Raw genomic sequence first — 22,817 nt, 5'->3', positions numbered from 1 at the left:
TACCTGCAGTTTAAGTCTTTTATTACAAGAAAAACTTGAAAAGTTTCTAAGTCAGGAAGAGTGAAAGAGTCTTAATGATCCAGTATACTTCCAATACACTGACTTGGTAGGGTGATTCAAAAGCTTGGAAAGAGAAAGCCCTTATATCATTTCTTGATCTTATCAGACCCAAACATAACAATGATACCAAAGTACACACGTAGAACTCTCATGTTGCCAGTATATATTTCAAATTTTTGAAAGCTTAGCCCAACATATCAGCTGACTTTGGTGATGACAGAAAGCAGATAATTTTAAAACACTCCTTGTGATAAAGCAGAAAGTGTCCTGGATGAATAGCCTGCCAAACTGGGCTCTTGTCTCAGCTTTTCCATTAACTTTATGGTCTTCTGCAAATCAGTAATAACTTCTAGCTTCTAGATATACTAGTATCACTAGCATCACAGGAGCGCTGTGGTGTTAAAATGAGATAACTGAGATGTAATCACTTTGAAATGTTTGGAATGTGGAAGATTAAATGTTTGAAATGCTATATAAATACATACAATTATGAAGTTCTAGAGTATAAGATCTGAGAGAGCTAAGCTGGCCAGTTTTACATAGGAAGCTTATTACAGAAAAGCCCAGGCTCATGATAGTTTTGTGTCTGCATTTCTCTTTGATGTAACGCATTTAACAGAATGGGTTATATAGAGAAAAAGAGTGAGAAGTAAGCAGAGGAGGCAGAGCCTGGGACAGCACAAATACATTACTCACTGCTATTCAAGGAGTAATTTGAAGACCAAATGCTGTGTCCTAACCACTTCAGGGTGGCATCTATTTGTCAAAGTGCACAGGTACCTCTGGATTACCCTCACAGGCAATGACAACCCGCCTAGTGCTGGTCTTGGCCCGATATCTGCAGTTAGGGGCCCTGGAACTTCCTGTCTCCTTGCAGTCTGTGACCTTCACTACACCCTCGTGGCAGTTCATACTGCCATTCTTGCACTGGATATTGGTGGTGCTGCAGATACTACGGATGTTCCAGATGTCTTCATGGATGAAGGTGTTGAAGGGCTTGCACCAGCTCGTAGTCATCTTCCGTCTTTGCATCAGCAAGTTGCAGTAGCCATCATTGCCACCCGAGCCCTCAGGATCCATGTGTTGCCTCAGGAATCGTTGGTACTTGCTCTCTCGGCCATAGGAGGGCTGCACCAGCCCCAGCCCCAGCAGGGTCAGCAGCAAGAGCAGAAACAATGAACCGGTCCTCTGTAGAGTCATCACTACCTTAGGGGTGCCTGGAGAGTGACAAAGTGAAATTTTACTGGAGGCCAAAGGTCCTCAGAGAGCAACAATAGTTAAAGATATCCCCCACCTGTTTGTTCCAGAGAATGGCTTACTGCCAACAATGGACTTAATAATTTCCTTTGTTTAATTAAACTTTAGAATAGGCTTTTCCTTTTTATCTTCCCAACCTTGCTCTCTCCTTCAGTCTTTAAAACCTATGACCTAAGAATACCTAATCCTTAACCTCTTCCTCTCTTGCCCTGGGTCCTCTGGGATCCCTGTGAACTATCATCAGGAAAGAAAACATTCCAAACAAAATGGCCTTAATTGCAACCTTAGTAAACCATTCACCCAACCTGGTGATCAACCCCCCTTAACACTTTTTAAAATCTCATGGTCCCTGGAGCCCTGGTGGTGCAGTGGTTAAGAACTCTGCTGCTAACCAAAAGGTCAGCAGTTTGAATTCACCATCTGCTCCTTGGAAACCCTAATGGATAGTTCTACTTTGTCCTATAGGGTCACTGTGAGTCACGTTCAACTGTTGGCAATAGGCTTGTAGATCTTTTTTCTAGCATAGTAAGGAGCTGAACTCTCCCCATTGCCCTGTTGAGGTGCTTCTCTCATTTTTCTTACTCCATTCCCCTCCCTCACAACAACCCTTTTGAATAAAGTGAACCTTGCCTGTTTTAACGTTATCTGGTGCAATTTTTTTCTTTGACAAGAGAAAGCAAGGGGCAGGAAAAAGAAAGTTAGTAGAGTATGGGCAGAGGGCCTAGAGACAGGAATAGGAGATAAATTCCATCATAAGTGACATTATGCGTTGGGAGTTGACTATCTTCTCTAGTTGCTGGATCATTGCGCGGCCACGTCTCGGCAGCTACAAACAAACATAAATTTAACACAGATTTAAAAAACAAAAACTTAAGAGCAACAACAAAGACAGTCATGCAGTTTCAGAACTAATTGTTTTTGTTGACTGAAGACGGCATCCAGTTCTATCTGATTCCAAAGCCTGTGCTCTTTCCATCATGTTTTACTGGCCTCTCTCCTCCCACTCCGTAAATATTCAGGGTATTACAGACCGTTTATGCTCAGAGCTAGTTCCTCTCTAAAAAAAAACTAGCTCAGTTTAAAGGGCTGAGGGTGGAGGGGGAAATCACGCGCCAATCATGGCTATTCAGACACTGCCATCTGGCGCTCACTCTTGGCATTGACATAAACTGTAAATACACTTGCTTCTTGGCAATGCGGAAACCCTGGTGGCGTAGTGGTTAGGCGCTGCTGCTAACCAAAAAGGTCGGCAGTTCGAAACCACCAGGCTCTCCTTGGAAACTCTACGGGGCAGTTCTACTCTGTCCTATAGGGTCGCTATGAGTCAGAATTGACTCGACGGCAATGGGTTCTCGCAAGGAGGCAGGGCTGACTCACTAGAGCAAAGAAAAATCATCCCTGATTTAATAGGAAGTGAACAATCATCTCAACTTGTGCTGTCCAAGGGCAGGCCACCCTGAACCCCGGGACCGATGTATATGGGCGCTACTGCCCTTCGTTTTCAAAGATGCTGCTTCACAATAGCAGAGTGTACTGTGTGGGTGGAGAGAGCTGAAATGAACTGCAATTCATTCCACCTTAAGCCTATCCTTTGATTAGTAATAATGATCACCATCAAGCATTGCTATCATTCTTTCAAACCCCACGTCTTAGATTCATAGCATTTTTTCTTTGCACAGAAAGATATAAAGCTTTATGTCATAGTCCTGTGTCTGCATTTGTAGATACAAGATATGATGTTAGGAAGAAAGGGAAGTGAAAGGAAGAAGATTGGTGGGTTTGGACAATCTTCATTTACTCCTCACCCCAAGACAAGCGGATAAAACTTCTGAAGGTACACTCATTACCTGGATATAGTTTCAGCTGAGCAATTTACTTTGAGCTGTTTTCCCAGCCTCATCACTAATCTTACGTGATCTTACCTACTTTCTCTCATGCTGTGTCTTGTGACCAAGAACATGGTCTAGCAAGATAACTGGTTGCACAGAAGAGTTAAACTATTCATGGGAGATCAAACCCCTGGCTTCAGCCACACTAACTGTCATGGATTGAACTGTGTCCCCCAAAAATGTGTGTCAACTTGGCTAGGCCATAATTCCCAGTATTGTGTGATTGTCCACTATTTTGCCATCTGATGTGATTTTCCTGTGTGTTATGAATCCTATCTCTATGATGTTGAGGAGATGGGATTGGTGGCAGTCATGTTAATGAGGCAGGACTCAATCTACAAGATTGAATTGTGTCTTGAGCCCACCTCTTTTGAGATATGAAAGAGGGAAGTGAGCAGAAAGACAGGTGAACCTCATACCACCAAGAAAGCAGCACCCAGAGCAGAGTGTGTCCTTTGGGCCTTGGGGTTCCTACCCGAAAAAGCTCCTAGACCAGGGAAGATTGATGACAAGGACCTTCCTCCAGAGCCAACAGAGAGAGAAATCCTTCCCCCCCTGGAGCTGGCACCCTGAATTTGAACTTCTAGCCTACTAAACTGTGAGAGAATAAATTTCTCTTCGTTAAAGCCATTCACTTGTGGTATTTCTGTTATACCCACACTAGATAACTAAGATGTTAACCAACCAAGTTAACGAGCCACAGAAAAATATTTGAGAACAGAGGTCCAATGCAGAGATCCACGGGTGCATCTCAAGGCTCCAGCTAGAAGAGAAAATGAAATGATACCCAAATTGTCCTCCAACACATACTTTCCGGTCAGGGCTTGCCCCAAGGCTTTCTCACTGTACCACACTGACTCCCAATAAGAACTTCTTTTGATGCTGTGATCTCAAAGATCTACCTCTGCCACACTAGCTTTGTGACACTGGAGAAATTATTCAACTTCTCTCAGTATATTTATTCATAAGTAAAATGAGCATAACAATAATAACCTACCCCCTATGGATGTTATGAAGACTAAAGGAGAAAATCAACGTAAAGTGTTTATCACAATGGCTAATATGTGGTATGTAAGTACTCAGGAAATGTTGGCAATATAATTTTATCATCATCATTTGTCTTCGTTTCCCTGGCTTCCTCCCATCTAGAAAAAATAATGGTTGACTCTGCTGTGTTGTTTTCACTGGCCAATTTTTTCAGAAGTAGACTGCCAAGTCCTTCTTCCTAATCTGTCTTAATCTGGAAGCTCCACTGAAACCTGTCCAAGGGTGACCCTGCTGGAATTTGAAATACCGATGACAAAGCTTCCAGTATCATCACAGCCACACGCAAGCCACCACAGTACGACAAACCCACAGATGCGTGGTGGAATTGATGTCTTTGAATGATAGTGTTATCGAAGAATACTAAATACACCATGAACTGCCAGGGGAACAAACAAGTCTGTCTTGGAAGAAATACAGGCAGAGTACTCCTTGGAGGCGAGGATGACAAGACTTCATCTCACGTACTTTGGACATGTTATCAGGAGGGACCAGTCCCTGGAAAAGAACACCATGCTTGGTAAAGTAGAGGATCAGCTAAGAAGAGGAGGAGCCTCAATGCGATAGATTGATACACTGCAACAATGAGCTCAAACATAGCAACGATTATGAGGATGGCACATGACTAGGCAGTGTTTGGTTTTGTTGTATATAGAGTCACTATGAGTTGGAACTGATTCGAGGGCACCTAACATCAACAACAAAGCTGTGTTGACTCTCTCTCTATTCTGTAGGTTACTTGTATCCCAAGAAATTGGAAGGCCACTTGTAAACTATGAGATGTTAGTTATTGAAATTTATGTTGTGTTCCTGGAAAATTTTTTGTTCTCTAAGTTGTACAGAATTTTCTTCCTTGGATGTCACCATTCTTTAAGGCACTTGACATTTTTGGAGTTTTTCTTCTCTTTTCCTTGTGAAGTCAACAAAGCACAGCTGATACCGACTTCAATTCCTTAAACGATTTGCTTAAGATAAATGATTTGCCTGACACTTGACTCTTCATTCCAAACAGCTTTTAGTTGTGATAGTACAGGAGATTCAGATTGAAAGTACTAAGATTAGCTACTCAGCTGCTATCTCCACCCACGAAATCAGGAAGCACCCTCATCCCATGGCCATGTGATTTCCTGTGAAGCAGTCATTTCCCCTAACACCAGAGCAAGGTATGTAAGCATAATGCTCTCAGTGGATGTTTGAAGAGGACGTGAGTTTTCACAGCTATGACATGGTCAATATAATAATGGTTGTCTTAGTTTTTTAGTGCTACTATACCAGAAATACTACAAGTGGGTAGCCTTAAAGAACATGAATTTATTTTCTCACAGTTTAGGAGATTAGAATCTGGAATTTAGGGCATCTGCTTTGGGGGAGGTCTCTCTCTGTCCGCTCTGAGAGAAACCCTTGTCTCCACTTCTCTGGGATTCTTCCTGGTGTTCCTTGGAGATCTCCACGTGGTATCTATCTTCCCCTATTTGTCCTTTCTTGCTTCTGTGCCTAATCTCTTCCTGTTATATCTCAAAGTGATTCACTTAAGACACACCCTACAGCAGTATGACCTCATTAACATAATAAAGAAAGACCTATTCCCAAATGAGATTACATCCGTAGGTCTAGGGCTTATGGTCTAAAACACATATTTTCGGGGGACGCAATTCAATCCACAGTGGTCCACCCATATCTTTGACTTTCCCCGTCAATACCATGAGTGGAGCACTGACCGATAGGAAGTCACTTTGCCTCTCTTCAGCGAGATATACTGGTTAGGAGACTTGAGAAAAGGGTACAAGTTTTCTACTAAAAGCTGTGACTTCCTCACTTCCTAATAGGTTTTTGAGATTTTATAACAAGTCAAATTTTCTAATAAGAGGTTTGGAAAACTTTTTTTCTCTCTATTTTCTTAGGAAATGACAGTGCTTTATGGCTAACAGATGGTGGAGAGATTTCTGTGGTGAAAGTGTACCAGCAGCCTACTTCTCCTTCCTCCATAAGTCTGAGTACTTTCAGTGAGTCTACATTCTCCCAGATGACACCTGGACATTGGGTAATCAGGTCTTTTGACCCATTTCAAGGCAATGCAGACATCAGGAGAGGCCACCATAGGCAATACTGTGACCACTAGTCATAAATTCACAAGACAGCTAAACTAAAAAAAGAAAAAAAATTTTTTTTTTAAACTAGTGACCTATAATTGTAGTTTATTAACAATTACTTTCTAAATACCACCACCCATCTGTCAGTTTGTTGTATTGTGGTGTGCTTGAATGTTGCTAGGATGCTGGAACCTATGCCACCAGTATTTCAAATACCAGCAGGGTCAGCCACGGTGGTTGCTAGACTAAGACAGACTAGGAAGAAAGGCCTGTTGATCTACTTCTGAAAATCAGCTAATGAAAACTCTACGGATCCAAACAGAATATTACCTAATATAGTGCTGGAAGATGGTACAGGACCAGGCAATGTTTCTTTCTGCTGTATATGGGGTTGCCATGAGTTGGAGCTGACTCAGTGATGACTAACAACAACACATTCTAAATAAAATATCCAGGTATCTGTTGATAGAAATTAGGTAGTGAAGGGAACCATTGAACCTGTGGATTGATTAGTGAGTTTTACAAAGAAAGTGTTTGTTAACCTAAGTTTATGTTTACTTGAAAACAAATCTAGTTGAAGAAAAATAAGTGATAAGTTCAGAATCTTTCTGTAACTTTTCTAAGACCTCACAGTTGCCAGACATCATGACGTAAAACAGTAAAAAGAAAACAATGTAATAAAAAAAATTAAAGTTTATATTAAATAACCATGACAAAAGAACATCCTGGGAGCATTCCACTCAAACCAATATCAAAAGTAACTCCTGCTTAAGACAAGAGATGGCTACCCTGAATGGATTTTGGTATTCATGCAGGATATTTAAGTGTGCGTGTTTGTGTGTGTTACAGAGAGACTGTAATTAATCTGTTGTTCCTTACTCCCAGACTCTTCTCCCCAGGGTCTCCTATTTAGAAAAGTAATACTGACTTACTATTTGATAGCAAAAATAATTTGCTTCACCTGAAAATTCTTCTCAGGGGCTACGAGCCATGGAATTTTCCCAGCTCGCTCTGTAAAATCAACTTATTATCATTACCTTCATGAAAGGTAAAGCCTACCTCCCTACTATGCCTAGAGCTGACTGATAAGGGAAAAGGCATTTCTAGTTCATCGCATTCTCTTGGGGGAGTATCTGAATAGAGAACTTGGGGAAAGCTCAATATGTCATCAATCAGTGAGAAGACATTGATTCTTACTGATTTCAGACATTTTGATTTATTAAATGTGTTGTAAAACAGGAAACAAAAGATCTAGGTAGCACATTTTCTGAGCTTCTGGCAATGAATGTTGCCCCCACCATTCTGGGCTGTGGAGGGGAAGCGCCACAGAAAGATGGCAGCCCCAGCTCTGGGCTAGTGGCCTATTGGTTGTGGACAGAAGAAAAGACTTGTTAAAGTGGACAGGTGAGTCACTTCTGCAGGCAACAACAATGTCTCTGAACTCTTGTGTAGCTCTGTACCAGCATGGCATCCAGAGGAACCCTTCTACATGCCTGCGAGTGGTGATCTAGAAAGAAGATTTGCTTATTCTTAAATTTTCTCTGTGAGAGATTCCATTATTTTTTATTGTACTTTAGATGAAGGTTTACAGAACAAACTAGTTTCTCATCAAACAGTTAGTACACATATTGTTTTATGACATTGGTTAACAACCCCATGACATGTCAACACTCTCCCTTCTCAACCTTGGGTTCCCTATTACCAGGTTTCCTGTCCCCTCCTGCCTTCTAGTCCTTGCCCCAGGGCTGGTGTGCCCCTTTAGTCTCATTTTGTTTTATGGGCCTGTCCACTCTTTGGCTGAACGGTGAACCCCAGGAGTGACTTCATTACTGAGCTGAAAGGGTGTCTGTGGGCTGTACTCTCAGGGTTTCCCCAAACTCTGTCAGGCCAGCAAGTCTGGTCTTTCTTTTTGAGTCAGAATTTTGTTCTACATTTTTCTCCAGCTCTGTATGGGATCCTCTACTTTTATCCCAGTCAGAGCAGTCAGTGGTGGTAGCTGGGCACCATCTAGGTGTACTGGGCTCAGTCTGGTAGAGACCGTGGTAGATGTGGTCCATTAGTCTTTAGACTAATCTTTCCCTTGTAGCCTTAGTTTTCTTCATTATTCCTTCTCCCGAAGGGGTGAGACCAGTGGCGTATCCTAGATGGCCACTCACAGGCTTTTAAGACCCCAGATGCTACTCACAAAAGTAGAAAAACAAACAAAAAAAAAAAGTAGAGAGTGCAGAACATTTTCTTTATAAGCTGTGTTATGCCAATTGAGCTAGATGTTCCCTGAGATAATGGGAGGGATTCCATTCCTATTTCCACAGATGGCCTTGATGTTCCCCTTGTTGCCATGAATGAAGGAATTGGTGCCTTTGCAGGGTGTGGTCAAGCCTCATTTCCCCATTATGCTTTCAGAATATCTGTCATTCCAGCCCCTTGGTTTGGCATCATAGTGCTGGGTCAGGAAGTGTTTGTAACTGGAGCCGTCTTGAGTCAGGGTTGGTGGGGTCAGACCCAGGCCCAGCATGAAGACCAACAACAGGGAGCCCAGGCCCATCACCATCTCTTCCAACAGAGGCCCCTGCCAAGAGCAAAAAGAGGCATAGCAGGGGCACAGAACAGCATTGCCAAATTAGGCTGAAAGAACAGGGGCTTTTCTGGCAGGGCATCATGAATCAGAATCCTCAGTCACCTAATTTTATTTTTTCTTTTCCCTTCTTAATTAATCTCCAGATTTTGTCAATCTATTCCTCTGGAAAGTCTATTTAATGGTTTCTTGAATACGACTTCCAGCCCCAACCATTCTTTCTTATCCCTAGGATCGCTGAGTATTTACTTTTCCATTAGTCTTAGCATTACAAAATCACAATTACAAAATTCATGTTCTTTAATTAATTAAGTAACAAATATTACAGAAGCCCTACTGAGTACTAAGCACTGTGCTAGGTCCTGGGAACACAAAGACCATGAAGACATACCAAATGCCTCCTCAAAAGGAGCATGTGCCATCCATGGGAAAGGGGAGCTCCAATTTACTGAGATGAGATAGTTATATAAAAGGTGAGAACTGTGAAGAAGAGGGGTTTTAGGAATTCTGAACATAGGGAAGCATAAAGCAGAGGATTGTTGAAGACAGGGTTCCAGGACAAATCAATTAGCCAGCTGTGAAGGGAAGAGTTTCCCCCTGAGGTGAAGGGAGGCAGACCTACTTCCCCCAAAAGCAGGGGGTTCATCCCCAAATGTGGAAGTATTGCGTACTATTTGGTAAGAACAGAAGAAGGGCTTGGTAGAAGCCATGTAATGCTTAGGAGTAGGTCTGGGGTCAACTCTTAACAGGGGGTTGGAGGAAGAATTCCAGCCTATTCTATTGCTATGGGAGCTTCTCACATCAGGAACAATTTGGATTATTCCCAGAGAATATTTTCTATAGTTTCCCTGAATATGTACATACATTGTCACACAGCAGGCAAAGGATGCAACCAGGGGTAAGAGGAAAACAACTCCTTAGACTTTTTCATCAAATCAAAGGCCTTCCAATATGCACTTACGTTTCTTAAATGTCATCCTCAAAAGAAGAAGAAAAAAGATTCCTGCCATCATTGTTCAAGAACTGTCAAATGGTAGAATGCATACATTCCAAGTTGGTGTGTCACAGACACTCAAACATAGGGTCAAAAGGGTGCTTCTTCCATAATTTTAACTCAGTGATGGATAATTTAAAATAGAATCAAACAAATATGGAGTATAGTGAAATAGAAAACCACCTTTAAGATTAGATTCCTTATGAAATTTGAAGATTTGAGAATTGAAAAGTATTTGGTGCTTGCAGCAGGTAGATTCTGATTATACCTTTAGTTCCCCTAGGAAGGACATGTTTACCGTTCTGTACCCTTAGAAGCATGTTGGTGACAATTTTAAAGAACATACCAAACCCACTGCTCTCCAGTCCATTCTGACTCATGCTGACCCCATAGGGCAGAGTAGAACTGCTCCATAGAATTTCCAAGGAGTGCCTGGAGGATTCAGTCTGCAGACTTTTTGGTTAGCAGTCATAGCTCTTAACCACTACTCCACCAGTGTTTCCAAACAGAGCCTTTAAAAACCATCTTAGGTCTGCTCCATGTTACACCAAACATATGTGACTGCACCCACATCTTACAATAAATACAATTTTTAGCCATAAATTTTTAATAGTTTTGATTTTAAAATTGTCTAGGAGTAACTCATTTAATTTATGATTGGCTACGATTTCCTGGCACTCATCACACACATGAAGAAAATCTTCCAAAAGGAGAAAAACCTGCCCTTGAAATGATTCTTAAATGTGATGGAATTCTTATGAATCCTAAGTTTAAAAGGTAAACGGTACACTTTCGTAGACACTTCATTATTATTTATTTGTACCTTGTCCTTTTGTGTGTGTAGAGTCAATAAATGCTATTTTTCGTATCTCAAATATTTTTGTAGCCCTTAAAAAGGCCATGGGCCCTGGCAGCACTGGGAGTAAGTATCATTGTGAGTCTAGAGAGATGAGGAAATCCTTGGTCACATAGGGAGGCAGATGATAGAGTGAGCTTTCTTTCTAACCAGCATTTGGCATTGCTCCACCTTGTCTGTTGGATCTTAATAAACATAGACAAATTTGGTATACTACTGAAGAATACTAAATTATGATCTAAGGGGATTTTTTGGTCATTTCACAACACTGAACTAAAATAGCAGCTGGAAAAGTTTCCACTAAACACACAGATTATAATTTTGTAATAAAATCAAGTCAAATTGTGTCCATGGAAGCTGAACGAGAAAGCGCTTTGTGATTGCAGAGGGGTGAGCCACGGCTAAAACAGTATTTATTCATACACTGTCGCTGCTCCAACTAGCGGGCTGGGCTGCCACGCTGCCCATGTGCCAAGCTCTTCACATTGACATTGTGCTTTTCATTCTCCTGAGTGTGTTTTCTCTTTCTAGTTTTTTGGAAAACCTCATCAAAATTTTATTGATTTGTAACCAGTTAAGTCTGTTGCTTTGCGTGGACAAATACTGGCTTCTCTAATGTCAAAGGCAGTTGTAGAATGACAGGCTCTTGGGATTAGATGGGACCTTAGAGGTCACGCAGCCTACATCCCTTGCCTGGTGCCAGAGTCCCAGACTACAAAAATCAGGAAGTAGAACCAGAGCTGGTGGTACCCATAAGAGTCATTAGGTGGCAGTGGTAGACAAGAATGCGGCTGACGTCTTCCACGCTGTCTCAGAGTTTGTTGGTCTTAGTAGGAGATGCCAGTGTTGCACACATCGTGGGGATACCACTGGTCACAGAAGAGAGTCTGAGCTAGCAGACCTGTCTAGAGTCTGCATCCCAACTCTCTGCGATTTAGATTTTAAGACCAAGGACACCTCATTAGACACAAATGTCAAAGTAAAAGCAATAAACCTCAGAATCTGCCAACAGGATATCACAAAATATTTACCTGTTGTCAGGTTTCAGGGGAGCCATTTCCAAGCATGCCATTATTCATGTGATCTTGGGCAAACAGTTGTCTATTTACTTGTCAATGTTGCCTACTGGTGTGTAATCTACAGGAGGGCAGAGCCCATTTTATTCACCCTTGAATCACAGTGCCTGCCTCATAGTAAAAAACGGTGCTGCCAAGTTGATTCCAACTCATAGTGACCCTATAGGACGCAGTAGAACAGCCCCATAGGGTTTCCAAAGCTGTAATCTTTATGAAAGCAAGATTACCACATCTTTCTTCCGCAGAACAACTGGCGGGTTCCCTTAATAATTTTTTTTTTAATGGTTGACTTCATTTTCCTCTCCAGATCTAGTTCGTTCATCTGTAAAATAAGAGAGTTGCTAGCTCTAAAGTTTGGAACTCTGTGGGTCTCATGAAAGATAAGAGACCCTTTCCTAGTTTCACCAGTAAAAGGCCAGTGACCATGGAATCATAGAGTTAAGTTTGTTTTAGTTGGTGGCACAACCCACCAGCTGGAGGAAGTGGACGACCAGGTGACGCGTGGTCCAATCTCATAGAGATGCATCATCCCTTAAGACTCAACGCGTAAGCCAAGCCCATACATCACCACTAGTTAAGGCACTGGAATGACACTCCAGGGGGGCTTGGCCTCCTAAAAAGCCGCTTGCTCTTTGGAGGTTGAAGGCCTTCCCATCCCACTCCGGAGAGGTAAAGAGTATTTTTTTTTCTGATTTGCATAATTTGCACATTCATCCCATAACAACTCAGTGAAGGTTTCCCTTAGGTTTATTGTCATCTTGACTCCTTAAGACACCCAGAACCCAAATCTCAGAAAGCACACATTGCAGCCACAAATATCTAACATCTATTCCCTCACTCACAAATTCCTCACTCTTATATTCAACTCTAAATTTCCCCAAAAAATGGAACTGGAAGAAAATTAAAAGAGACATTATTTGTGGTGCAGAAGTGAATCTTTCTAGGCCAGAGGTGTAGACCCTCACATTTTGGTGATGAAACTCTTTATGTACATATCCTGTCAGTCAGCTTTTCATCAGTGAATTTGTCACATCTGTTCTTTGGACTAACTTTGTCCTCTGTCTCAAACCAATTCCCTAGTCCTCACCAAAACCAAGAAACCAAGAAACTCTTTATGTACATATCCTGTCAGTCAGCTTTTCATCAGTGAATTTGTCACATCTGTTCTTTGGACTAACTTTGTCCTCTGTCTCAAACCAATTCCCTAGTCCTCACCAAAACCAAGAAACCAAACCCACTGCTGTCGAGTCAATTCTGACTCATAGTGATCCTATAGGACAGAATAGAACTGCCCCATAGAGTTTCCAAGGAGCACCTGGTGGATTTGAACTGCTGACCTTTTGGTTAGCAGCTGTAACTCTTAACCACTACGCCACCAGGTTTTCCCTAGTCCTCACAGGAATTAATAATTCCCTTCTTCTCCCCCTAGGCAATGGTTTATTTTCAAGAGATCCATCAAACTTTGTGCACCAGGGAGTTAACTTCACTGCTAATGGCTATAATTTACATAGATAGAGATTCACATTCTTGTGTAGTCTAGAGCCACAGACCCAAAAGTGAAAGCATAACATATTTCTCTTACCTCTTTTCCTTCTTCCCTCCCTTCAACTTGCCAGTTTACCTTCTTTTGAATCTTGGCATGTGTTCAACTTTACTTTTAAAGAGCTTCCAAAAATTTTTTAAGGAAAGAAATTAATAGGAAAGGTGAGAAGGAAACTGCTAAAAGCATATTTTCTGTTTCTTTCCTTGTTAACAAACCAAAACCAAACCCAGTGCCGTCAAGTCAATTCCGACTCATAGCGACACTGTAGGACAGAGTAGAACTGCCCCACAGAGTTTCCAAGGAGCACCTGGAGGATTCAAACTGCCAACCCTTTGGTTAGCAGGCGCAACACTTAACCACTATGCCACCAGGGTTTCCCTTCCCTTGTTAAGCCACATATAATGCCTGTGCCCAGGGGCTCCAATGCCCATCCGTAAATGGCATCCCCAGACCTTTTGGGACTTTATCACAATTCAGGATTCCTTTCTAAACCTCCATTTACTCTCAGTCTCACTAATTTCCCTTTGTCCACACATACAAACCAAAACCCACTGCTGTCGGGTCGACTCCAACTCGTAGTGACTCTACAGGACAGAGTAAAACTGCCCCATAGGGTTTCTGAAGCTATAAATCTTTATGGAAGAAGACTGCCACATCTTTCTCCTGAGGAGCAGCTGGTGGGTTCAAACCACCTACCTTTCAGTTAGCAGCCAATTGCTTTAACCACTGCACCACCAGGGCTCCTTTTTCCACATATACCAAACCAAAAAAATACAAACCCATTGCCATGGAGCACATTCCCATTCATAAAACCAAAAAACCAAACCAATTGCTGTCAAGTCGGTTCCTTCCGACTCATAGTGACCCTATAGGACAGGGGTAGAACTGCCCCATAGAGTTTCCAAGGAGCTCCTGGTGGATTTGAACTGCTGACCCTTTGGCTAGCAGCCATAGCACTTAACCACTATGCCACCAGGGTTTCCTCCCATTCATAGCAACCCTATAAAAAACCATTACTGTCAAATCAATTCCAATTTATAGTGACCCTGTAGGACAGAGTAAAACTGTCCCACAAGGTTTCCAAGGAGCAGCTGGTGGGTTAGAACTGCCAACCTTTTGATTAGCAGCCAGGTTCTAAACCACTGAGATACCAAGGCTCCATGTACAGCCCACCCCAAAAGAAACCTGTTCTCATTTTAAATTTTAGAATCTGATTTGTTTTTTTCTTAGCTCATGAGCTTGGGTCCAGAGGTTTTGAAGGGGATAAAAATGCCTTCACTGAAATGCATAGAAGGCTAGAAACAGTATCTGTATAAACAACTGAACAGTAGATTACCCAGGAGAAGAATCTTAAAAAATTCTGGCCGTTTCCCTCCAACTGGAGATGAGTTCCAGCTGTTTGTTCCAGGAGATGGATTCCAGCTGTGTGGACCTGGAGGCCCCCTCCTGTTCAGATTATATAGTGTTCAGATAACAGGGTGGGGAGAATAGAACTGATGATCTCCAATCCCTGGCAGAGACATGAAAACCAAGGGCACTGCTCTTGGACAAATGAGGGGAGTCATTCACCTTTTCTCTGGATATGACTGGGGCAAATATTAACCCATCTAAATGGGTTAGAGATTTGTTCTGAGAGGCAGTCTGATAAACACAGCCTTTTGTCAGAAGTTGCCTTCTTTTGATGTCTGTGGTTCTTACTCTTGCCCATGGCAGGAGGACCAAGGTTTCATCTAGACATGCAATAGTCTGGATCCATGAGTTATTGTCTCTGATCTAATGAGCCAACTCCCAAGAACTGAAGAAGCCTGCAAAGTAAGATACAGTCTCCCAGCAGGATGGCTCCTCCTGTATTTTCTACTTATCCACATAACCTGGTTGCATAAAAAGACGCTAAGCTAGGAAAGCATTTCTAGAGAAGCTGTGTGACAGCTGTTAGCCCTCTGCCCTTCCTCTCAACTTCCCAGCTACCAACCCCCAGAAATATCTCTGCCCTATTCCTTGAGCTCCTCTTTCCTTTCATCCTTACCTGTCCACAAGAGACTAACCTTGAGCACTGAATCTTCTGTTCCTTAAACACAGTAAAATTGATAATCTCCACCATCAATGCAATACTGATGCTAAAACCCCATAAAGTGGATTTGTTGCTCACATGGAAAAAATAGGGGGCCAAAGACACCAGAATTACTTTATAGAACCTACAGATGAGTATTATGTAAATCTATTTTTCTTGTGAGGAAGCTCCAGGATCAAACAGCCGATGAATAATAATCAGACCACAAACCCCTCATCTGCAGGGAGAGTATCTGCTCATCATCTTTCCAGGCTAATCTCGAGCAACACCTCCTCTACGAGGCCTTGCTGACCATCCTCAATCCCACCCTATCCTGGGGTGAGTTGTCCACTTCTTTCTTGGTGGATTCACTGTGCTCAGTACAGGAGTCCCAAGTCCCATTGACTAATTTTTAGACGTGTCTGGGTGTGTCTGAAAAGCTGGGTGAGTCAGCCCGAGTGAAGCTTGTTTTTGTAAGAGTCTGTGATGTTCCTGGGAAAGGATTCACTTTAGAAGAAGAAAACGATGAGGGGGTAGGAGAAAGATACAAAGGCAGTGTCAGGTAGGGTATAGAGTATGCCATTCAAATTCCTTTCTAATCCAGCTCCTGGGTCCTAGGAAGAGGCCACGGCAATAAAAGTGAATAAAAATAAAGGTTGTTTCTTGAACTCCAGGATTCTGCCAGCACATAACAAACCAGTATAAAGCAGAACACTACAATGTTGGCAGGCAAAGTACATTTCCCCATTTGAGGATCCTATTGGGATAAACTTGAGGCAAGCCAGGACACATTAGCAGGAGCATCAAATCAGACCATTTACGGTCCAAAGAAGAAAAGAACGCTGTGTATTGGCATTTTCAGATATTCTCAGTAGTGCTGTCCCTTTGTATGACAGTGATAGACCTCATACAGAGAACTGGGGCAGGAAAGGAGCAAAAAGGCAGCCTCCTTGTGTAGGTTATAAGGGCTATTTTGCAAGCATGTTTATACCCCCTGGAAACTTCCTGAATGCTCAGAGAAGAATGTGAGCTGATCTGAAGTTCCCCATAGGTGGGATGGATCTCATTTTACTTCAGGCTGCTGTTAACCAGGGAAATATAAGCTGTTAACAATCATTTCTCTGATGATTAATTGATCTCATCCATGTACTTGTAGCTCTCCATTAGATGGAACTCTTTGAGAGAAGAATTGTCCTATTTGTCTCTACATTCTTAGCATTTAAAACAGTGCCTGACACCTAGGAATTGAGCATTAGTTGTTTGTGAAATAGAAGAATCTCTTTTTCTGACCATAGGTCCCAAGTTCTTTTTGTTATCCCTCCTTGTTTCTGATCTCACTTTGGAGACCCCCAACAGTGCAGACTCTCCCCACTTTTCTTAATGTTTACAAACATGATTAGTTTGGGCAGTGGTTACCAACAAGGTTGGTCTGATTCCCAGGTACAGCCAGAGGGCTTCAAGGTTCCCAAGAAAGCTCTGCATCTAGCTTACTGGATAATTCCTGAAATCCTACTGGATGATTCCTGAAATCCCACTAATATGATGTTATGGATTGAATTGTGTCCCCCCAAAAATGTATGTCAACTTGGCAAGGCCATGATTCCCAGTATCACGTGATTGTCCACCATTTTGTTATCTGATGTGACTTTCCCATATGTTGTGAACCTACCTCCCTGATGTTGATGAGGTGGGATTATCGGCAGTTATGTTAATGAGGCAGGACTCAATCTACAAGATTAGGTTGCACTTTAAACCAGTCTGTTTTGAGACACTAAAGAGAGAAGCGAGCAGATTTTGGAGTTATGCAGTTGTGCTGGGGAGCAGCCTCCAGCCTCTTGACCACTGCCAGGTCCCTTCTCTGCCTCTGGGCTTTCACCTGCCAGCCTTTGAGGGATTCACAACCTGCCCACATAGTTGACAATGCAAAAAGCCAGTTAGATGATGGTGAAGGGTTGTTTTTTTTTCTCATCTTGGCACAGTAAGGTTACGTTGAAACAGAAAATAGGGTTTTGAAAAAAAAAATTTTTTTTCATTAAAATGCATTTAGTGTTTACACAGTTACATTTCAAAATGCCACAAAGAATTGTAGTCTGATTAATGAACATTATATTTTGGTCAGGAATATTAATACGTGTAAAGCAATTGCCAGTTCAAAAAAAATACATCTTTTAAAATGTTCTGACAGATTGAACTTGAAAGTCATTCCCCTTACCCTGGATTTTTTTCTATGTCTCTTCCTCAAGTCAATACCGTCCCCTCACATAGACACAGGAAACATAAGTTTGCCTTCTCAGGACTCCAGTGTTGGTGCACTTTCCCTTTCTATGGCACATGTATGTTTAATGCTGTCTTTGGGATAACTATACAGTTACGTAATGGAGTGGGTAGACTAGAAAATCTCTAAGTTTCTTTCTAACTGTACCATTTTTTGACTCTATAAGCATGGAGCTTATTCAGTAACAGAACGAAACCAAAAACCAAACCCATTGCCAACTCATAGAGACCCTATAGGACAGAGTAGACCTGCCCCATAGAGTTTCCACGGAGTGTCTGGTAGATTCAAACTGCTGATCTTTTGGTTAGCAGCCATAGCTCTTTACCACCAAGCCACCACAGTTTCCTTTAGTAACAGAAATAGTAGTTAAACAAGGATGAAACTCTCATGAAAAGGATCACTGATGGCTCCAGGAAGCAGGGACACTATTGATTCAGGCAAAACGGGGACAAAGTCCTGCTGACAGGCCTGTATTTCCAAACAAAGATAAAGATTAAACATTCACCTTTCTACAGACTCTGGGCTTTGCACCCACCGTCTCTTTCCCAGGTATTTCAAGGTGTTCTTTTGAGAATAATTGTTTACAGAGATTGCTCTTTGTTCAAAAGCAGATTAAATGAAAATTCCAAAAGAGGGGTTTCACCACCCTTCACTGGTTCATTTTCTTATCCATCTATTTCATGAATCACACCATCAAGTACTTCCAACACTAACCTGACAAACCTCTTACTGTGCCTGCAAATTCTGACATATTTGGACAATAGCACAAGTCACTTCTCTTTTCCTGGGATACTTTTTCCCACCCCCTCTGCCAAACTACAGTCCTTTTCCACATTACTGGAGTACCTTCTTTTATATAACAGCCATGTTACTACCAGTTAACCCTCCCCCAAACAGTTACAACATCAGAGAGGGAGAGAATTTGGAAATCATCTGCCAGCCCCTCATTTCACAGATAAAGAAACTGAGGAACAAAGAAAGAGAACATAATTTGCCGAAGGTCACAATGGTGTTCCTGGGACTGTAAGTTTTCCAGTGTGCCACATGGCTTTTATATTCCATACCAGTAATGTCTAGAAAAATCAAAGCTAATTTTAAAAGTGCCACTGAAAGTTGCTGTTTAAAGGAAACCTACACAGAATACTTGCAGGAATTCAAAAAATATTTTACTCTCCTTTTTATCTACTTTGTAAAAGTTTGCTTGAATTAAAGTGTGTCTGTAAACACAATCACCTTCCTGCACTAACTAGCTAGTAGCTATTTAGTTAGGTAGGTCTTTGAATAACCGAGGCTGCTTCTGGGAAGTTGGCCATGTACTGTTCAGATAATTATGTCACTTGGGTTTCCAGTGATTATATTTACCACCTGAGTATAAGGTTCTTAATGTCAGGAACGAAGGGTCTTGGCTCACTTGAAATTTCCCTGGACCCCAACATGGTGCTGAAATGGTTGTTACTGTCCTTCCTAAATAAAGATTCTCTATTTTACCCACGTGCTGTTTCCATTTGATATGCTGTCTCAGAGTAGGAAAGCTGAGGATCCCAGCGTTGTCAGTAAGAAAGCTTTGAGAAAAAAACTGTTGGTAAAGCGCCTGGAAGAATTTCACAACACTGGCTGAGGGTGGGTTAAGGGTGAGGAGAAACAGGAGACTAAGGAACAGAAAACGAAAACACCAGTTTCCAAATGTCAGTTATGTCTGCAAAAACTGGACAAGGCCTAGCTTCTTAAATCTGGTGACAAACCTGGGTTCGAAGCAAAGAATCGTTGGTTTCGCGAAGTGCAGGGCTCCCCCGGCCTCCCTTCGGTTCCCTGATTCTGTGGGCTCCCTCTGAGCCTGGGTTCTAGACACTAGAGCGTTCACGCTGGCATCTTTGCCGAGCCGCGGAAAGCAAACATTGGGGTGGGGAGGTAGACTCACTAACTTGTACAAGAACTAGACTTTTACCTCTCTCTCCATTCCTCAGCTCCATCAGTCCGGTCCCCCAACCCTGCCTCTGCTAGAAGGGGCCTCCGCGGCCAAAAACCTCCTGTCAAAGTTACCACCGAGGAGAAGGACTGTGAACCCACCTCGGTCACAAAGCAAGGCGGCAGAAACAGGCAGCACCGTGGAGAGAGAAGTTTTTCTTACCTGCTTCTTCCGTGTACGATGCTGGGGAGCTGGTAGATGTTCTTTTGAATCCTTCTCTGGATCCGAGTGGGGTGGGCGTGGTTCGTGTCGTGTGTGTGTGTGTGTGTGCGCGCGTACGCGGGCGGGTGTTGGGGTGCAGTGAGCGGGCGAGGCTCGGCGTGCAAGCCTCTGTGGGACCGCGCCCCGTTTGTCTTGGCCCGCCTCCAGCTCAGGCTTGGCTGGGCTTCGGACGGGTGGGAGCGGGCGGAGAGATCAGCACCCCCGCCCCAGCCCGAACCCGCCTCCCGGAGCCTTAGATGGAGGAAAACCCGCCCCAGATTCGAAGAGTGAGCCCGCTTCCCGGAGCCTTGGACTGGGAGGCGTCCAGGAACCCCGGCAGTTTCGTCCCGACACAGGTCATAAGCCTGGTCTGCCAAGAGTAAATTTAGCTCTACTCATTTTTGCAGGAGTGTCCAAAAACATAAGAATGTTTATACAGAACTCTTCTAAAGAACTTTCGCTCACAGTTGCCAATAGAAAAACAAAAAGTAAAAAGCTGGGCTCGTCCGGGATTTGAACCCGGGACCTCTCGCACCCAAAGCGAGAATCATACCCCTAGACCAACGAGCCACCGTTGCTGAAGAGCCTCTTGTGTTTCCTCTGAACTTCATTTTCTAACCAGCAATTGGCCGCCTATTTCGGGTTTTGTTTCTGGTTGGGACGTTTCCCCTTCTCCGCCCTTAGTTCTCCCTTCCATCTTTTGCGAGTTATATGTTCTGACTCCGGCCCTAGTCTCGTTTGCTCTCCGCATGCACTTTCTGAACCTCTCTAGACCCATGGTTGGGGCCCGGGAGGGCAGTTTTTCAGACTTCAAGCCACAGGGTTGGACTCCACCGAACCCCAACCGACTGGTCTAGCTGCGTACTCGAGCCCGGAGGAACCCTGGAGCGAGCTGGGGTGGAGCCTGAGGGCTGGCGCAGAACTCGTTTGCAAGGGTACCGCGGACCTGATCTCCAGTTCAGACGCGCGGGAAGTGGATCTGTCGGTCTGTTACTATCTCGCACGAACATAAAATCCTAGAGGCAGGACTGGTGGGCATCAAAATACCAGGAGCCAGAGTTGGCTGGGAGTGAACCAAACTGGCGTGTGTCTAAATGTTCCCCAAACCAGACCCGTCACAGCTTCCCTGAATGTGAGTGAAGTTTTGCATGTCCCCACAGTATGCATGTCCCCTCGGTCTGGAATTCTCTCTCCCAGTCTCATTCGAACTCACGTCAAATCTTATTCCTCCTTCCTGCTCTGGCACCACATCTTTTTGTGATCTGTATAAAATATAGTTTACCCAACCCCAGTGCCGTGGTATATATGTTTAAACAGATACATAAATTAAAAGCCCCATGGAAGGGCCTCCCTAGAATGCATTAAAAGCCCCATGGAAGGGCCTCCCTAGAATGCAATTTAGATCTTCAGCCTAGGGGTCCGACCCCACTCTCTGTGTAGAGTGGGGTCGGACCCCTAGGCTGAAGATCTAAATTACGGGATTTGTTCCGCAAATCACAGCCCCTCACTCCGCAAGGCCCAGACACACAATGTTCTGCACCAATCAAAGGTACCCGACCTTTGGACCTCATACTCTGACCTAAGATCAACTGGAAGCCAAAAGAAAAGGCACCTTGGATAAGGTAACCCACAACCTGATCCCATTGGCTGGAAGATTTGGTCAGCGTTCTTTCTCACAGTTCCAGAAACATGTTTAAGATGAATAAATTTTTCAAGCTGGAAGAAGGCGAAACTCAAATTCTTGGGAAGAGAGCGAGGTTTGGAGTAAGGCTTCAGAATAAAGGAACTTACAGAACAGTTTCTCAGTAGGTGGTAACGAAACCCAAAACAGGGGCTCCTCCTTCGAGCCGGAATCGAACCAGCGGCCTAAGGATAACCACGCCAGGAAGCACTACAGTCCTCCGCTCTACCAGCTGAGCTATCGAAGGGAGCACGTATTTTTACTGTCTGGAATTCCCTTTTCAGGACATCAATTAACAGAGGTGTGCATAAAATGATCTGGTTGCTGGGGACTGCACTGCAGGGTCTCAAGGCCATCCCGTGTGAAAGCCGTGTATTCGCAGTTTAGGGGACAAACCTTCTAGAGCAGGAGTCTCCTGTTTCACTGAAGGGCTTCCATGCAGAGCGAACCCGTGGGCTCTTTACAGGCACCTTACAGCCCACGCATCCCGAGGCTTCACATTGCCTCTTCGCCCGGGGTGGTGTTGGCGTCACTAAGGGCGCGGGGCCAGGGGCGCAAATCAAATTGGGTAGAGGGGCCGGGGCTCAGGCCCGAGGTCTTCTTACCCTCACTTTTGCTTTCCTCGTAAGCCCGGCGCGTCTACACAGGAGAGCTGCATTTCTTGCATTTACACGTCCACAGACGACGGGAAGGGAGAGGGGGAAAGAACCCAGATACTAAAAGTACATATGGCACATACTGCATGTGCTTAAGCCCAATGTTTCTGTGAGAATTCACTTTGGAGAAAATAGTTTGTTTTTCCAACGGGGAAACCACAATGTTTTAAATAAGTATCAAACTTAGTGAGCCAAGTCCCGCCCCCAAAGTGGGCCCTCAATTTTCCCGCTGAGATACTGAAGTGTCTGGAAACTCACCGAAAAAAGACAAATCTTGCGGGACAGCCTATATTCCTTAGGAAGCCTAACCGACGGCTGTCACCGGCTCCTCCTTTGGGAAGGAGGACTTCGCTGTCTTCCTGGAATCCTCCCAGGGAGGGTACCTGCGTTTTCAATCCCACTCGCTTCGGCGGTTGCCCTCATCCCTGCGCCGGAGCACCGGGTTGGAGGAACCGGTTCCCGCCGCCAACAGGGCTCTCCGCGCGGGTGCACACAAGCAGGGAGGCAGCGGAGCCTGGCAGTGTTTCCTGCAGCTCGTAATGGTCGCCGCCGCCTCCCGGGTAGTAAAAGCGGCATTTGAGCGCAAATCCTGGAACGAAAAAAC

At 43.7% G+C, this 22,817-nt stretch overlaps 2 protein-coding genes and 2 non-coding genes across 7 annotated transcripts; all 4 read right to left on the bottom strand.

Annotated features, from left to right (window-relative positions):
- RNASE4 (ribonuclease A family member 4) lies at window positions 1–22,569 on the bottom strand. Of its 4 annotated transcripts, XM_049899164.1 has the most exons (3): window positions 19,838–20,101; window positions 1,948–2,143; window positions 1–1,277 (listed from the first exon to the last, which is right to left on the bottom strand). In XM_049899164.1, exon 3 carries the CDS (start codon window positions 1,258–1,260, stop codon window positions 817–819), a length of 444 nt encoding a protein of 147 aa, XP_049755121.1. In that variant the 5' UTR covers window positions 1,261–1,277; window positions 1,948–2,143; window positions 19,838–20,101; the 3' UTR covers window positions 1–816. The 4 variants fall into 4 exon arrangements, with proteins under 4 accessions (XP_049755121.1, XP_049755122.1, XP_049755120.1 ...); XM_049899165.1 differs by lacking the exons at window positions 1,948–2,143; window positions 19,838–20,101 and adding an exon at window positions 22,472–22,569; XM_049899163.1 differs by lacking the exon at window positions 1,948–2,143 and having other exon boundaries at window positions 19,838–20,093.
- ANG (angiogenin) lies at window positions 2,150–19,769 on the bottom strand. Its single transcript, XM_049899171.1, is given in 1 exon segment — window positions 2,150–19,769. A coding segment is annotated over 1 exon segment (288 nt). The 5' UTR covers window positions 8,892–19,769; the 3' UTR covers window positions 2,150–8,603.
- On the bottom strand, window positions 20,375–20,446 carry TRNAP-UGG (transfer RNA proline (anticodon UGG)). The gene has a single exon. It is a non-coding gene; the product is annotated as a tRNA-Pro (tRNA).
- TRNAY-GUA (transfer RNA tyrosine (anticodon GUA)) lies at window positions 21,715–21,804 on the bottom strand. The gene is given in 2 exon segments: window positions 21,715–21,750; window positions 21,768–21,804. It is a non-coding gene; the product is annotated as a tRNA-Tyr (tRNA).
- Window positions 22,570–22,817: the final 248 nt, after the last annotated feature.

Source organism: Elephas maximus, chromosome 10 (assembly GCF_024166365.1).
Source record: "Elephas maximus indicus isolate mEleMax1 chromosome 10, mEleMax1 primary haplotype, whole genome shotgun sequence".
In the NCBI taxonomy this organism is placed as follows: Eukaryota; Metazoa; Chordata; class Mammalia; order Proboscidea; family Elephantidae; genus Elephas; species Elephas maximus.
Note: the sequence above shows the minus strand (reverse complement) of the source record. Positions and strands in the feature narration are given on the sequence as shown.

What these genes read in the sequence shown, in the direction of transcription:
- RNASE4 (XM_049899165.1), bottom strand. Translation starts at nt 1,260, where the DNA reads ATGACTCTACAGAGGACCGGTTCATTGTTTCTGCTCTTGCTGCTGACC.